We start from the raw sequence: 14,956 nt of genomic DNA on the forward strand, positions 1-14,956 counted from the left end.
CTTCTTTGTGAGATTCGGTCGCACGGGGAAGTGGAGAGATTGCCATTTCAACCGCCTCTTGATAGACGGGACTGACAGAGTTCTTCGGTTGCAGGACTGAGCGCTGCGAGCGCCGGCGTCGCAACACGACGAGCACCACTGCAAGTATCAAAATCACTGCAACAGAAGCGACAGCAGCAGCGATGGCAGCTGTTGAAGATGAGGCTTGGGCGTCACCACCGAGTTGTGCAATGGAGGATGCAACAGATGCCGCAGATGCCGAGGCGGTCGACGCTGCAGACGCAAAGGAAGCGACTGCGGCAGCTGAAGCAGACTGCGTGGACGCGACGGAGGCTTCAGATGCGATGGATGCCATTGTCGCAGCTGTCGCAACCGAAGCAACCGAGGCGGAGGCTGTTGAGGCAACCGAGGCGGAGGCTGTTGAGGCGGCAGAAGCAATGGAGGCGGAGGCAGTTGAAGCAGCAGAAGCAATGGAGGCAACCGAGGCAGATTGCGTGGACGCGACGGAAGCTATGGTAGCTAGAGGAACGCATGATCCACTCATCATGCCATAGCCTGCATAGCACTGGGTGCACGCTGTGGAGGAAGTACAGATCAGACAATTGCTCGGGCAGCACACAGCGGAACCAGAGCCATAACAGGTCGCACAAGCTGTATCACACTCTGCAGTGCAAATTGTACAAGTGTCAGTGAACCAGCCACATGGGAATGGTAGTCATGGCCCAAACTCACTGTATGGTTCCGATGCACTGCCGTATGTGCTGGGCGGTGCGACAGTGTTCCCACCAAAGGTAAAGTTGTTGGGGTTCAGCGATACGGGGGCATCCCCTGACAAATCCAAGCCATTTGGCAAGCCTTTAAACAGCCCAGGCGGCAGAGTGGTTATGGGGTTGCTTTCCAAAGCCCTGCAAGGATCGCAAAGTAAGATGCAAATCCAACACGCGCATTCAACAGTGCGGGCCTACAGGAGAGTTAGCGCAGTCATGCCTGCGAAAGCGCTGGCAGAGATGGTGGTGATTCGGTTCTGACTCAGAAATCTAAAGACAGAGGCACAAGCAAGTGAGGCCATTTGGTTTGTGGGCGGTTCTTTCTGGCGTTGCTTGCTTACAAGTTTTTCAACGCGGTGAGGCTTGCAAAGGTGTTGTCGGGAATACTGGTGATCTGGTTGACGCCCAAATGCCTTCAGATAGAGTCGCAAACAAGTGAGCCGTATGTCAGTGATTCTTCATGACTTGCTTGCTTACAACTGTGTCAGCAAAGAAAGGCCTATGAATACGTTGGCAGAGATGCTGATGATTTTGTTATCCCAGATATCCCTACAAATCCAGTTGTAAACGCGTGAGCTGTTTGTGTGTGGTTCCTTATGTCTTTGCGTACTTACAATTGGTTCATCATGGTGAGCCCTGTGAATGCATTAGCAGAAATGCTAGTGATCTGATTGCTGTAGAGAAACCTACAGATAGAGTAGCAAGTGAGGAGTGAGCTGGCTGTGCGCCGGTCTGCATCGCTCTGTTTTGTTTACAATTTGTTCAACACGGCGAGGCCCGTGAATGCGTTAGCAGAAATGCTCGTGATCTGGTTCATGTAGAGATACCTAGACACGGAGTAGCAACCAAGTGAGCTTGTTTGTTGTTTGCGGGGTTCTTCATGACTTGCTTGCTTACAAGTTCTGCAGCGCAGGCGTGCCTGCGAATGCGTTGTCGGGAATGCTGGTGATCGGGTTGATGCTCAGATGCCTGCAGATAGAGTCGCAAACAAGTGAGCCGTCTGTACGTGATGCTTCTCATGACTTTGCTTGCTTACAAGTGTGTCAGTGAACTCAGGTCGGTAAATGCGCTCGCAGAAAAGCTGGAAATCTCGTTGCTGTATAGATCCCTGCAGAGCGTGTGACAACCGAGTGAGCCACTTCTTTTTGGTCGTGTGACACTTTATGCCTTTTGCTGGCTTACAAAAATCTCAACGCGGTGAGGCCTGCGAATGCGTTGGCAGAAATGCTGGTGATCTGGTTGCTGAATAGCTGCCTACAGATGCCGTAGAGTCGCGGAAGAGATTGAGCTGTTTGTGCATGTTACCGCATTGCTTCTGCTTATCGTATGCTTACAATTGCGTCAGTGTAGTGAGGCCTGTGAATGCGTTCGCAGAAATGCTGGTGATCTGGTTGTTGTTCAGAAAGCTGTCGGCAGCGTTGCCAAAATCAGCGGGGGGGGGGCAATTCAAGTTCAACTCTGCAGCAAACGCTTACAGCGTTCTTGTGGAGATTGGGATTCCGCTTGGAATAGCCGTGAGAGATTTGCCATTGCAATCGACGGACACAGGTCCACAAATGCAGACGCCACCAGTGCCGCAGGCATTGACCGCGTGCGCCAGGTCGGAGTGGTTTATCGCGCAAAAGATCACAAGCAGCAGCCAAAGGGAAATCCTTTTGGTGTCATGTTGAGAATAGGAGTGCTGTGGATCTTGAGAACACGAGTGCTGGAGGATCTGAGACGGGCATGATGAAACAGAGTGAGCGTTCATCGACGCCCGCGAGCTGGTGGGCTCATCAAACTGTTCCTGAGAACTTTGGGGCCCAGACTTCCAGGCACTCCCCCTGCTCGCGATGCCGACTCTGCACTGAGCCTGCAAACGAAGCGATCCACCCGCGTCCTGCATCGTGGATTGCTCCTTGGGAGTGATGATGGTTACCTTTCTCGTTGGCGAACGATAAGAAGAAGAAAAAAAATAACAATAAAAACAATAAATAATACAAAAACAAAAATGAACAAAATGATTTTTCAAAACACACACACACACTCACTCACTCACTCACACACACACACACTCACTCACTCACTCACTCACTCACAAAGACATCTCACCTTGAAGCCAAACGCCAAAGTATGATCCAAGTCTTCTGTTTTGTGGCGTTTTGCGACTCCACGAAATTGAAGGGTGTTTTGCCACCGGCGCGTCTTGTGTGCCGGGCAGCGTCGAGTCTCATCCCTCCAGAGTCGGGATTCAATGCGTGGCTCACGGTCGAGCTGGTCTCTCACCCGAAATCCCCGCCGGTGTGTCAAGCGATCAAGACGCGACCGAAAGTCGACTCAAGTCAAGCAGCCAGCCGCGTGGAGATCTCGCATTTAACTGTTATAGTGTTAAAGCTGTAGTTGTTACGAAATACACATCAGTTTGAAAAAAAAAAAAAAAAAAAAAAAAAAAAAAAAAAAAAAAAAAAAAGGCACCTTCTCGACCGTTCGTTCGGCTTGGGGTTCTTTTTTCTTTTTTGCCTTTCCCTTTTCCTTTTCCTTTTCCTTTTCCTTTTCCTTTTCCCCCCCCCCCTGTGCGACACCCGGCACGCCATTCATCCTACTTTTATTAGACCTGCACAGGAGGCGTCACTGTATGGCAAATGCTCGAGATACCTCCCTTACTCCCTTGCTCCCTTCAATGCACTGTTCGACTAAAATAAAACCATCAAACTGAAACCCCAGTCTTTCTGCATCTGTCGAATATTCAACTGCATCCAGCGAGCCCGTTCTTCTTGCCCACTGCAATGAACTACCGGCACATTCTCGTCGTGCTGGTGGTGTTTCTCATTGTGTTTGAGGGAGGTTATTTGATCTACTCGCAACACGGCGGGACATCGAGCTCGGAGGGCGAACGCTCGCCCGAAGCCGACATCCCACGCGCTCAGCTTCCGCTCAGCACCAGTCTCAAGCGCTGCATGGATATTGAAACACACATTCGCGTACTTGAAACCACGTTTGCGTCATCTCAAGCCATCGCTGCGGCGATTCATGCCGCGACTGCCCTCAAGAAGACCGAAGCCCTGACCGCGTTAGTGGCCGCCCAGCAGGCTCAACTGGAAGGCGCTTTGCAAGACGCTGGTCGCATCAAGCTGGAGCTGCAGCAGCAGACCGCTGAAGCCGAGCAGCGGGCGACCCTGCCGGACTCCAGCCGGCCAACCCCTACCTGCCCTACCTGCCCGGTCTGCCAGACCTGCCCTACCCCGGTCTGCCAGACCTGCCCTACCTCTATCTGCCAGACTTGCCCTACCTCTATCTGCCAGACTTGCCCTACCTCTATCTGCCAGACTTGCCCTACCTGCCAGACTTGCCCTACCTGCCAGATCTGCCCCATCTGCCCTGATGCCGTCTCCCTAACAACACAAGACCCTTTGCTCGACCCCGAGGTACTCTACGGCACCCTAGACTCGTTGAGCGATGACGAGGTAAATCGCTTGGGAACGGTGACAGACCGACCTCGCGATACTCGCTGCAGCGCACGGTACGGACGCCCAGACGTGGCAATCGAGTCGGAAGTGCTGTGTGTCAACAGCGTCTTTTATCCGCACGCTCGTGGTCGCAGCGGTGTTCGCACAGACTCTCGGCCACGTCCTCATGGCGAGCCGGTCGTTCCATCTCGTTGGGACTATGTCGAAAGCAAGGACAGGATGCGCGAGCGCTTTGTGGCCCGCGCACACGAACTGTCCATCCCCAATCCGCCAGCGCCCTTTCGAACCATGTCGCAGATGATGTGCGATCCGTTCGTCGCTCGCCCACCGCGTGTCGCGTTCATTGTGACGGGTGCCTTCCGCGCGTTCTTTCAACCGCTCGTCCACCAGTCTTTGCGCCACTATGTGATGGACACCTTTGGTGGAGTGAGCACCGCCTTCTTCTTGTTGAAAGACTTTGATGTCAGTCCCTTCTCGTCGGACGTCGTCCCACCCACCGAGGAGAATCTGCACGCGGTGCTCAAGCAGTTTGCCAACAGCGGTATTACCATCGGTTCGGTACGCATCTATCTCCAGTCAGAATCTGACGTCGAGGCGATGCGGGCGGCACACCAGGCCCGCAATGCACGAAACGAGCTTCCCAAGTATCGCCTTGTTGTCGAGAAGACGCCACCACTGATTTTGAGTACAAAGTGCAAATTCGCGCCGTTTTCCTGGCTGGCCGATCCAATCAATCTGCCGCGCTTTGTGGGACAGTTCACAGACATTCACGATTGCTACCATATGGCGCTAGATTACGAACTTGAAACAAACCAAAAGTTTGACTGGTTTGTGCGGGTGCGCTCTGATACAGTGTTCTTCATGCCGATCGAGCCGTTCTGTCGCTACACACGATACGGGATTCATGTGCCGTGGGAGGTGGATCAATTCGTACTTGCGCCACGAGAGTTTGCGAGTGCCTTTTTCGACCTCATCGACCACCGATATTGGAATTGCACCTTCCCGGACGGCTTCATTAACGAGGTGGACTCGGAGACAGTGACAATGAACTCCTTCACAGATCACCAACTCCAGGTGCACATGCATTACTCGTTCGTCTTTGGCGTAATGCGACGCACCGGTGCTGGCACCATGCAAGTGTTTTACGAGGCGGACGAGTACCACAGCAGTGCGCCGCCTGTCCTTGCCAGCGCCGTTGTTGAAGCTTTGCGTGCCTATGTATAGTTGTTATTTTTGCTTGCCGCGCGCTCCCCTCAGTAAAAGTGCTGTGCAGCTTCCACTTTCAATCATTGTTGCCGTTTTCCACCCGACTCAGCTCACTGCGATCGTACAAGAAGTATACTGCACAAATGAAACACTCAATCAGGTAAAGCATCACTCCACCTACTCAAAGCAAGCAAAAGTTCAAAGTCCAAAAAGCGTCGTGCTCCGCGGGAACGAAATCTAGACATTGCCGGCGCAAGCCGGCATGGAAAGGATGGCGCCCGAATCTCGAACAAGGTGAAAGGGAGTCTCGAGCCAGTACAGACGCACTTTCAAAAATTGAAGTAACAAGCGTAAGTCGACCTCCGGGTAGGATTGGATGGCATAGCTGGCTGAGTTGGAAGTGCACCAGTCAACAATATCAACCGTGGCCAGCCTATCAAAGACTTGGCGCGTGGTGAGATAGAGGATGTCAGATATAGCTTCGGATCGCCATTTGCCTTCGTCATGATGGCAGCTGCCGAAAAAGCTGTACGGGTTGTCGACAATCGACTTGGCAATTGTGGCAAGTCTGGCAGACTCAAAGGATTGAATCACAACGTCGGGTCGTGAATGTAAAATGAATGCGTTCTGCGGCATGGCCACACCGCCTGAAATCCTTCGAACAAGGTCGCGTGCGAGAAGGTGGGTTGCCTGCAGGCTGTAGTAGTAAGAGGGCAACACCACGGGGTTGTTCTGGTTTGGAAAGAAAACTGGTAGCGTTGACAATCGGCCACTGCTCTTGGCTAAATCGCCATCCTCAATCATGATGACTGCATGCTGCATGAATGGATAGTTGAGATGCGCAAGAGCTTCCTCAGAGCTCTGCTTTGCGCGGTCGGGATTAGGATTGCGCCACCATACCCCATCCCCATGGTCTGTGGTCGACCAAGTATGCTGAACAATGACATAAGGCCTCTCGAGCGAATCAACAAACCGCTGAAGCTCAGGTGCCGTCTGTACAAACGTTCGCAAGTGACCAGTGAGGTACAAGAAGATGGGCGGCGATTTGAGGTCAAGGATGTGCGAAGTGTTTGCGCTCATCAACGCAGCGTCCAGTGAGTCTGATCCGGGAGAGCCAAAGGCCATGTACCGAACGCCCTGGATTGCACTGAACTTGGTTTCTGCGAGATTGTTAAAAAACCGAAACTTGGGAGTCCCGTCATCTGCGGCCTCCTCTTCCTGAGGTGAGACAACTGTAGTGGAGGGCTCTGCCTGAGGTGAGAGAGTTGCTTGGGTCGCCTCTTCCGGATGATCAATGGTATCTGTCTCAGAAGCTTGCTCAGGCGGTGTGTTTACGTCGACGGTCTCGGCAGTGGGGTCCAAGAGGCCCTGGGTTGGGAGAAGATCGGGTGATACGTCGACAGTCTCGGCAGTGGGGTCCAAGAGGCCCTGGGTTGGGAGAGGATCGGGTGAAGGTCCGTCAATCGCAGTGTTGCAGTTCAACGTAACAACGAGAGTAACGCGGTGCGCCGCTTCGAGGAGGTTCGCAGCCTCCGCCTCAGCAAAGAGACTCGGCTCTGAGATGCGGAACCTTTCGGGAAGACAGAGCACTAGCAGTCCCAGACCCACCAGAAGTGCAAACATCTTGAGCATTCGTTGGCGGCTTGAAAGGTTTGTGATGAGCATGCGTATTCGGAGGCGCACGCCTGAGTCGCCATGTCCAACCTCGAACGACTTGTAGCCTCTTTCGAAATCGGTACTGAGATCTCCTGTGCATGAATATTTTTGCCTTAGTTTTCACGTTCCAGCCGAGTCGCGAGGGAAGCAAGCATCATTGCCAGCACCAGCGCGTTGAGACTACTTCATTTCCCCCACCCCCCCTCCACTTCTCCTAGCCGCCTGTCACGCAGACCACGCCCCGTTCCCACACGTCCCTTCTTTTGTCATTTCAATTGCTCTGTGTCGCACCCACCGACTCCGCTGCTTCCACGCAAGCAATCGCACTTCTCGCCAACAACGAACCGTTCCAGCAAAACCGCCAACTTCCATCACACAACTCAGACCCAAGCGTTTCGGAGGCGTGGCCAACAACAATGAGTTAGTTCTTTGTACTTTGATTCCGGTGCAAGTCCCGCTGCTGCATTTGGTTTGTTTGGATGTCGAAGAGATTCCAGAAGGAAAGAAAAGAAGTTTTAAAAAATAATCAAAAAAAAAAAAAAAAAAAAAAAAAAAAAAGGACTGCGTGGTGGAACCCAACAGCATGATGAGCACCAGAGTCTTGCACTACATCGCGGAGAACCCGCTGTTACGGGTGAGACCTCCTGGGTCTAACCCACTCTTGGTATTTTGTATTAAATACAAGAATCCCATCTCATCTCTTCCATAACCGCTCATAGAGCTAGTCTCCCCACTTTCTCCGGACGAGCACTATGAGCTGAAACTACACTTTCTCATCCTCCTCCAATCGCGGGTATCTCGATTGGATAATATGTCATAATATCTCAGAATACTACAAGTCGAGAAAAGAAGCACGAAAGACCGCGAAAAGACACGCAAACGGTGAGCACAAACTCACTCGTTTCGTGTTATCGCCTGTCCTGTCGCTGCATTGGCCTCTTTTGCCCCGCTCGTTGCTTTGAATAATACTGGATTAAGTGGTCGTCCTAACGCCATGTTGTACTCTGGTGTGCGGGGCGCGGTTTCTGTCATTTTCAAGCGAGCATTCGCGAAAAATGAAGTTGGCCGCAGGCGTTCTTAGGACACTATGTTTTCATGTTGTTACTGCCACTGGACTGGAATTGCTGCGACATTCTTTGAGTAGAACTACCCGACAATGAATGCGCTAATCACCACCCTTCACAATTTTTATCGCAGGCCGGTATCAAGCTCGCGGAAGCGACACCCATCGCGACAAACAACGCGACAACCGATCAACGCTCGTTTTTCAGCGCACACCGCACGCTTGACGTCAGCGTTCACTTGTATTACACTTGAATGATTTTTGACACGCATTGGTGTGCAGCGAGGACCGAGTGCCGCAAGACTACCAGCGGTACAAGTAAGGGAAGTGACCGATTTGAGCTCACTTCTGTTTTTACGTCTCAAGATTGGCGTGGCTGTAACTGCACCCAGTGCGCAGCCGCCGTTGAAGCGGATCCATGACTGGTTGCAAGCATAGCTGACGCTACAGACAGACGTCGCCATCGCAAGCGTGGTCTGCCCGCTGACAAGAGGCTGGAACTGCACCAAGTTGGCCATTCCCAGAGCTGCTTCCAACTCCAAAGCACTTCATCATGATTCCATGGCATTTGAATACGTGTGAATAGTGTATCAATTGTATTTGTAGCGAGAATGAGAGATATCTTGAGTGAAGAATTGGTGCACTGGTGCAGTCATTGAGTGGTCGCTGCGAAGTTGTGTCAACAGCGCTTTCCTGCGTCTGTGCGACCGTCCCCGACCGCCTCCGCCTCAGAAACAAAGTGTCACAACTGTATCACGTCACTGGACATGCAAAGGCGCGCGTTGATATGGCCTGGGGAGCAGTAGCAAGGAGGAGCGCCAATCGCAATGGACCGCCAGCCAATTCCCCTCCTCATCGTTTCGCGTTCCAGGACAGTCCCCGCCGTCCAATTTCCACAACTATGCACTGCAAACAACATATATTGCATACTACGCTTGAAAGAAACAAGCCAAACTCAAGCATTCGCAAGTTGAAAAACACCGAATTTTTGAACAAATTCGGTCGTTCCGAAATTCGGAAAAAAATTTCCACTGTGTTGCTATGTGTAGTATCACACTATGCAGGTTGGCATGTTGTGATGCCGAAAACTAGTGAGAAAGAGAGGGTACGGTATTGTTTTTGCATGAACAAGATCGACCGAGCTCTTGCGGCACCCTGGTGAGGCAAATTAGCCACTCGCTTTAGCAGTTGTGTTGGCAGTAATATTTTCAGTTGATCTTTGAAAGAACTGGCTCAAAATGAGGGCGTGCCAGCGTGCGGTCGAGCCGTGCGCGAGCTAGTTTGGCACTCTGGGGTAGCGATCAAGTGCATCACGCTCATGAGCACGACTTTTTTTCTTTTTTTTTTCAAACCGATGTGTATTTCGTAAAACTACAGCTTTAACACCATAATACCGGTGGTAAAACACCCTTCAATTTCGTGGAGTCGCAAAACACCACAAAAAAGAAGACTCGGCACGACTCAGCTAAAGACCAAAGCGCATCACCTTGTGGCATCACGACACACTTGTGATGCATTTCTGAGCGCTTTCAGATTTGGTCCTGCTGAAAACAAGCAAAGAAGTCAGTCAGGTTCGGGTCGCTTTTGGCATCAACTTCTGATTGTACCCGCTTGGCTCGTTTTCCCTCTCGTCCCACCACCGCTTTCCGCCCCACCCGCCTGCCCACCATCCGATGGCTAGTCTAGTAGTGCAGTCAAACCGACCGTTAGACCCTGCGAACGGCGCGGGCAATGACAGTAGCCATCGAGTCGACGCTGCTGCACAGGATTCAGTGACAAATACGCCCCGCGCAGCCCAGCAGCAGCAGCACCAGCAGCAGCCAGATGGCCCACACTCTACTCAACACGATGGTCTGACCTCTCGGAACCAAGACCAGGGCACTCCAACCGGCAGTGAGCCAAGCCGGGCAAATTCGCACGAGCCATCCGCTGCTACTCCGTCTGCTTCAAACCGCAGCAGCAGCAGCAGCAGCAGCGACCAACTGGCCGTTGCGTCCACAGATCGAGCTCAGATGCCATCCACTATGCCAGGCGACAGCCCGAGCAACAGCTCAGGGAGCGCATCCAAGCTGAAGCCAGAACCGCCCGTAGCAGGAGGGCGAAGAACCACAGGCGCAACCATCCAACCAGCCACAGCTCAAGATCAGCAGGAGCAGGAGCAGGAGCAGCAGGAGGAGGAGGAGGAGGAGGAGGAGGAAGACGACACCACCAAGATGACGGGCCGCGAGATGCTACAAGGACTTGTGCGGAATTACCAGCACAATCTGCAGCTCTTGGACGAGCGCGATGCAGAACTGCGCGAATACGACACGCTGGTGGAGCGGCTCGAGAGCGCGATTGTTGAGCGCGAGGCTCGCGTCGCCAAGCTGGTTGCGCAGGCTGCTGATGCACGGAGACAGCTCACGGCGACAGAGCAACTTGCTCGATCGTCTGCCGATGAGCTCGAGGCCGCGCACGAAATTCAGCGGCAGCTGGAACGTTGCGTCAAGTCGCTCGAAGTGGATTTGCAATTTGTACAGGCCGAATTTGCGCAAAAGATGAGCGGAGTGCAAGAAGCCATGGAGCTGCAGCGTCGAGAGTATGTCGACGAGCTCGAAGAGGCGCTGCAGCAAAAGCAGGACGAAATGACCGAGTTTGAAGAGCACGCCGCCGAGCTCGAGGAGACGGTGCGCAAGCTCAACGCAGACTTTACGCACGCCACAGCACGCGCTCGCGAAATGGAAGAGCTTGCTGGAGCAGCCATCAGCGAGGCAGATACGCAGCGGAGAAACGTCCAGCAGCTTCAAATGCAGCTCACGCAGCAACACCAAGATCTCGAGCAGCAGCTTCAAGCAAATTTGCAGCAGCAAGCCCAACAACTGCAGCTCCAGCACCAGTCTCAGCTCGTCCAGCTCCACTCACAGGCTGCAGCGAGTGCCAGCCACACGGAGCATCTCGTCCAGCAGCTTCAGCAGTACCAAAGCCTTCAGAATACGCTCAACACACGGAATCTAGAGCAGCAGCAGCTCATCCACCAGCAACAAAGCATCATACAACAGCTGCAGCACGAGCTGGAGCAAGCCCAGCGCGCGACCACCCCTCCGACAGCCACGCACGCATCTGTTTCGGCAAACTCTGTCTTCTCCAATCTGATGCTTGCGAGCGGCGGACTTGCGTTTAGCAGTTCGAGCGGAGCGTCGCCCACGCGCACCTCAAGCAACCCCAATAGCAACCGAAACTCGACCTTGCTCGATCGTGACACTTCCTCGCCCACTCCATTGGCCGCGGTTTTGTCAAAGTCAAGCTCGGCCAACGCCTTGGAGCACCCTCCGTCGGTAAGTCCCGACCAACCGCCTGCACGTGTCCTGTCCAGCCCGATTCCGTCGTCATCGAGTGCAAACGCACCTCAGCCTGCAAGTGCGACCACTGCCGCGGGCGCGCTGCGAGCCAATTCGATCGCGTCGACCACGCCGACGATCACCTCGTCGTCATCATTAACAACGTCCTCATCATCTGGATCCATTCAACAACTGGATGAGATTCGTCGTCTTCGTGCAGAACGCGATCAGCTGCAAACATTGCTCGACAATGCCAATGCACAGATAAAAAGGACGCAGGTTGCGCTCGCTGCTGCCGATCAAGACTCTCGCGAAAGCGCACAACTGATCGAGCAACTGCAAGTTGCAGTGATGCAGTCCGAGCAACGCGACCGGGAGGCGAACGATCACATTGTCAAGCTCGAGCGCAAGCTGATTCAACAGCTTCTCGGTGATGATGACTATTCTAGTCCAGGATCGCCCATGCGTCCACTATCTTCGTTGTCTACTCAGTATGCCATGTCTCAACAGCAACAGCAGCAGCAACAACCGCAACAACAACAACAGCAACAGCAGCAGCAACAACCGCAACAACAACAACAACAACAACAACAACATCAACAGCCAGTATCCTTATCCAGTCGTCGTTCCTCGTTCATTTTGCCTCAACTACCACCGACAACTGAGCGATCCTGGACAGAAAGTACGAGTCTGCATCAACGGACGAGCAGTAACGCCTCGCTTCATGACTCGTTCAGTAGCAGCCCGCAAGCGTCCATGTACGGCAGCCCATCTGCTTTACTGCTAAGTCGAGCAGCCGCCGACCTGGGATACCTCCAGCCTCGCCATTCGTCCTTCTCGCAGTCCCCTGCCACACAACAGCCATATCAGCTCCAATCGACCCCGCAGTCGCCTCATCCGCAACTACAGGTTGTTCCAGCCACTTTCTCTAACCGAGGATTGGGTGTGAGCGCGTTTGCCACGGCCAGCTCCAGTGGTGGCAGCGACATCACAGCGTCCAGCGGGTTTCAACCCTTGGCCCCTGCGTCGCCTCTCCTGCATGCCAGTTCTCGTCTTTCGTACCTGTCGCTGAGTAGCACCTCCCAACCTGTGCCATCTGCGCATGCCGTGCAACCCCAGTCGACTCCCGCGGCATCTCAATCACCTCGTGCCAACCGAACCTCCCGTTCCATTTCACAACCTCCAGTTCACGTTTTCCCGCAATAGCCCCCAGCATGTCCAATTGATTTTTAGTCCATACGTGCCGCCTTGGTTTTTCTTGTTATCCAGTACATGAAAGTTGCGCTAGCTCAATCATTTCCAAAAAGAAAAACCATACCCGATTTTTGCCGTGGACAGTCTAGTCTTATTTGACCATGGATGGACAGCAACACTATGGTCGCGGTCGCGTGCTCTTCCTGACGGGCATTCTCGTGCTTCTGACGCTGTACCTCCTGATGCCAACTATCAGCGAGTTTAGCAGCAATACTATCAACCTGTCCGGCGACGAGACGGAGGCAGGTGCGACCGAGCAGCAGCCCTCTGTTGAAGTGCGAGTTGGCGTAACAGGAAATGCACCACTCCCTGCTCCTGCTCCCACAGCTACTGCCGACTCGGACCCGCATTCAGAGCTGACAGGATCAAGAAACTTTGATTGTTCTACCAACGTGCTTGCTCTTGCTTCCATTGACGCTGTGGCTTCAGCCGAATCCGTGGCTTCTGTCGCGTCCATTGAGGTGGTCGTTTCCGCGGAGTCTGCTTCAATCGAGTCTGTAGCTTCAATCGCATCTGTCGCTTCCATGGAGTCTGTTGCTTCCATGGAGTCTGTCGCTTCCATGGAGTCTGTAGCTTCAATCGCATCTGTCGCTTCCATGGAGTCTGCTTCAATCGAGTCTGTAGCTTCAATCGCATCTGTCGCTTCCATGGAGTCTGTTGCTTCCATGGAGTCTGTCGCTTCCATGGAGTCTGTAGCTTCAATCGCATCTGTCGCTTCAATGGAGTCTGTTGCTTCCATGGAGTCTGTCGCTTCCATGGAGTCTGTCGCTTCCATGGAGTCTGTAGCTTCAATCGCATCTGTCGCTTCAATGGAGTCTGTTGCTTCCATGGAGTCTGTAGCTTCAACCGCATCTGTCGCTTCAATGGAGTCTGTTGCTTCCCCTCTTGCAGCTGCTACGGCTTTTCCTGTTGTAAGCAATCGAGCGGAAGCGATCAGTTTGTTTTGCTCGGCATCTCTCACGGTCTGATTTTCGTGTTTTTTTTTTTTCTTTTTTTTTTTCTATTTTTTGTTATTTCCAACCTCCTAGCCGAACGATTGTGACGACTACTTTGTTCGGAACCGGGTCTTCCTTGTGGTCCAGTTTAACTCCGGTTGGTGGGATCATGTCGAGAAGGCCATGCTCAACTTACCCGCGTACGCCAAAGCAGTCTTCGTCTTCCCCAAGGTCACACAAGAACAAGCCGATCGATTTCCCACAGTCCAGTTCCTTGCCTGCGAGGACGCGCTTTCCGGACTGTATCCACATACTTGTCTGGCCGATATCATGGCAGCAAACCCAGGGTACACTGGCTTCATGTTTGTTCACTTTGATGTTTACTTCAAGCATTGGCTGGCACACGACCTACCGCTTCATGATGTTTGGGTTCCCCTTCCGGGTGCAGAGGGCACGGATCGGGCATACATGCCACCTTGGTCCTGGTGGGGTACACATCACGGTCTTCAAGGGCTGGACAATACTCTGAATGCGGTTGTGCAGGCTTGCGCTTCCCCGGAAACAAGCCAATTTGAATGTCAACCAAGGCTTGCAAAGCAAGTCGAGGCCCTTCTGCCCGGGCGTTACTTTGGCAGTGGCTTTAGCGATATCGCCTACATTCCTGGCGTCTACGCGGCTGAATTTAGTAAGGCAGTTTGCTTGATTGTCCTGTGTATGTGTGTGCTCTGACCATATTTTCTCTCACAGAATATCTGGCACAAGTTACAAAGACACACCGGCTGATTTCCGAAATCTTCTTTGATATGTTCGCACGAATTGTCGACATTGATCCAGATGCGCCGGCGCCGCTAATCTCGGCGTCCTATTCGCGCTGGAGTCGTTTCATCTTGCCAGGCGTGAGCGAGCTTGATGAATCTCCATCTGGGATTGCCGGGCTGCTTTCGCGATGCAATGACCCAACTCAATTGTTCTGTCATCGTGCGGACTTTCGACACGAAATCTGGGTTGAGCGATACACGCAATCACTCAGGCAATGCAGAGATATACTTACTCCGTGAAGAAGTGTTGATGTTGCTTTGGTTCATCATCTCAATGTTTTGCCGACGTACAGTATCTCCTGTGAGTGCTGCTCTGCTGGGTCTTTCCGATTCGTGAATGGGGATTGAGCTTGTTTTTGTTTTGTTTTGTTTTTGGTTTAGTTTTCACGACTTTTATTTATCTCTGGGTTTTCCATTTCCAATGAGTGTAATGGGAGCCAAAAAACGGGTCGTGAGAAGCTTGTGACTTCAACTGTCAGAATTGATGTCAAAGC

At 52.7% G+C, this 14,956-nt stretch overlaps 5 protein-coding genes across 6 annotated transcripts; 3 read left to right on the forward strand and 2 right to left on the reverse strand.

Annotated features, from left to right (window-relative positions):
• Nucleotides 1-24: 24 nt before the first annotated feature.
• CAOG_09167 (hypothetical protein) lies at nt 25-2,077 on the reverse strand (the record flags this gene model as incomplete). The annotated part of the gene is made up of 11 exons (XM_011272578.1): nt 25-663; nt 733-905; nt 966-1,037; nt 1,109-1,180; nt 1,245-1,316; nt 1,382-1,453; nt 1,523-1,594; nt 1,665-1,736; nt 1,804-1,875; nt 1,950-2,021; nt 2,073-2,077. Coding segments are annotated over 11 exons (1,393 nt in total), but the record flags the coding sequence as incomplete, so codon positions are not given.
• A 1,455-nt stretch (nt 2,078-3,532) lies between these two features.
• CAOG_08143 (hypothetical protein) lies at nt 3,533-5,511 on the forward strand (the record flags this gene model as incomplete). The annotated part of the gene is made up of 1 exon (XM_004342695.2): nt 3,533-5,511. One exon carries the CDS (start codon nt 3,533-3,535, stop codon nt 5,435-5,437), a length of 1,905 nt encoding a protein of 634 aa, XP_004342744.1. The 3' UTR covers nt 5,438-5,511.
• A 22-nt stretch (nt 5,512-5,533) lies between these two features.
• On the reverse strand, nt 5,534-7,616 carry CAOG_08144. 2 transcript variants are annotated; one of them, XM_011272553.1, is made up of 3 exons: nt 7,511-7,616; nt 7,028-7,167; nt 5,534-6,847 (listed from the first exon to the last, which is right to left on the reverse strand). In XM_011272553.1, the coding sequence occupies exons 1-3, from the start codon at nt 7,539-7,541 to the stop codon at nt 5,657-5,659; spliced, it is 1,362 nt and encodes a 453-aa protein (XP_011270855.1). In that variant the 5' UTR covers nt 7,542-7,616; the 3' UTR covers nt 5,534-5,656. The 2 variants fall into 2 exon arrangements, with proteins under 2 accessions (XP_011270855.1, XP_004342745.2); XM_004342696.2 differs by having other exon boundaries at nt 5,534-7,167; nt 7,511-7,594.
• Nucleotides 7,617-9,714: 2,098 nt separating this feature from the next.
• On the forward strand, nt 9,715-12,748 carry CAOG_08145 (hypothetical protein). The gene has a single exon (XM_004342697.2). It carries the CDS (start codon nt 9,812-9,814, stop codon nt 12,659-12,661), a length of 2,850 nt encoding a protein of 949 aa, XP_004342746.1. The 5' UTR covers nt 9,715-9,811; the 3' UTR covers nt 12,662-12,748.
• A 16-nt stretch (nt 12,749-12,764) lies between these two features.
• On the forward strand, nt 12,765-14,886 carry CAOG_08146 (hypothetical protein). Its single transcript, XM_004342698.2, has 3 exons — nt 12,765-13,620; nt 13,738-14,329; nt 14,392-14,886. The coding sequence occupies exons 1-3, from the start codon at nt 12,811-12,813 to the stop codon at nt 14,700-14,702; spliced, it is 1,713 nt and encodes a 570-aa protein (XP_004342747.1). The 5' UTR covers nt 12,765-12,810; the 3' UTR covers nt 14,703-14,886.
• The last annotated feature ends 70 nt before the right edge of the window (nt 14,887-14,956 follow it).

Source organism: Capsaspora owczarzaki, assembly GCF_000151315.2.
Source record: "Capsaspora owczarzaki ATCC 30864 unplaced genomic scaffold supercont2.17, whole genome shotgun sequence".
Classification (NCBI taxonomy): Eukaryota; class Filasterea; order Ministeriida; family Capsasporidae; genus Capsaspora; species Capsaspora owczarzaki.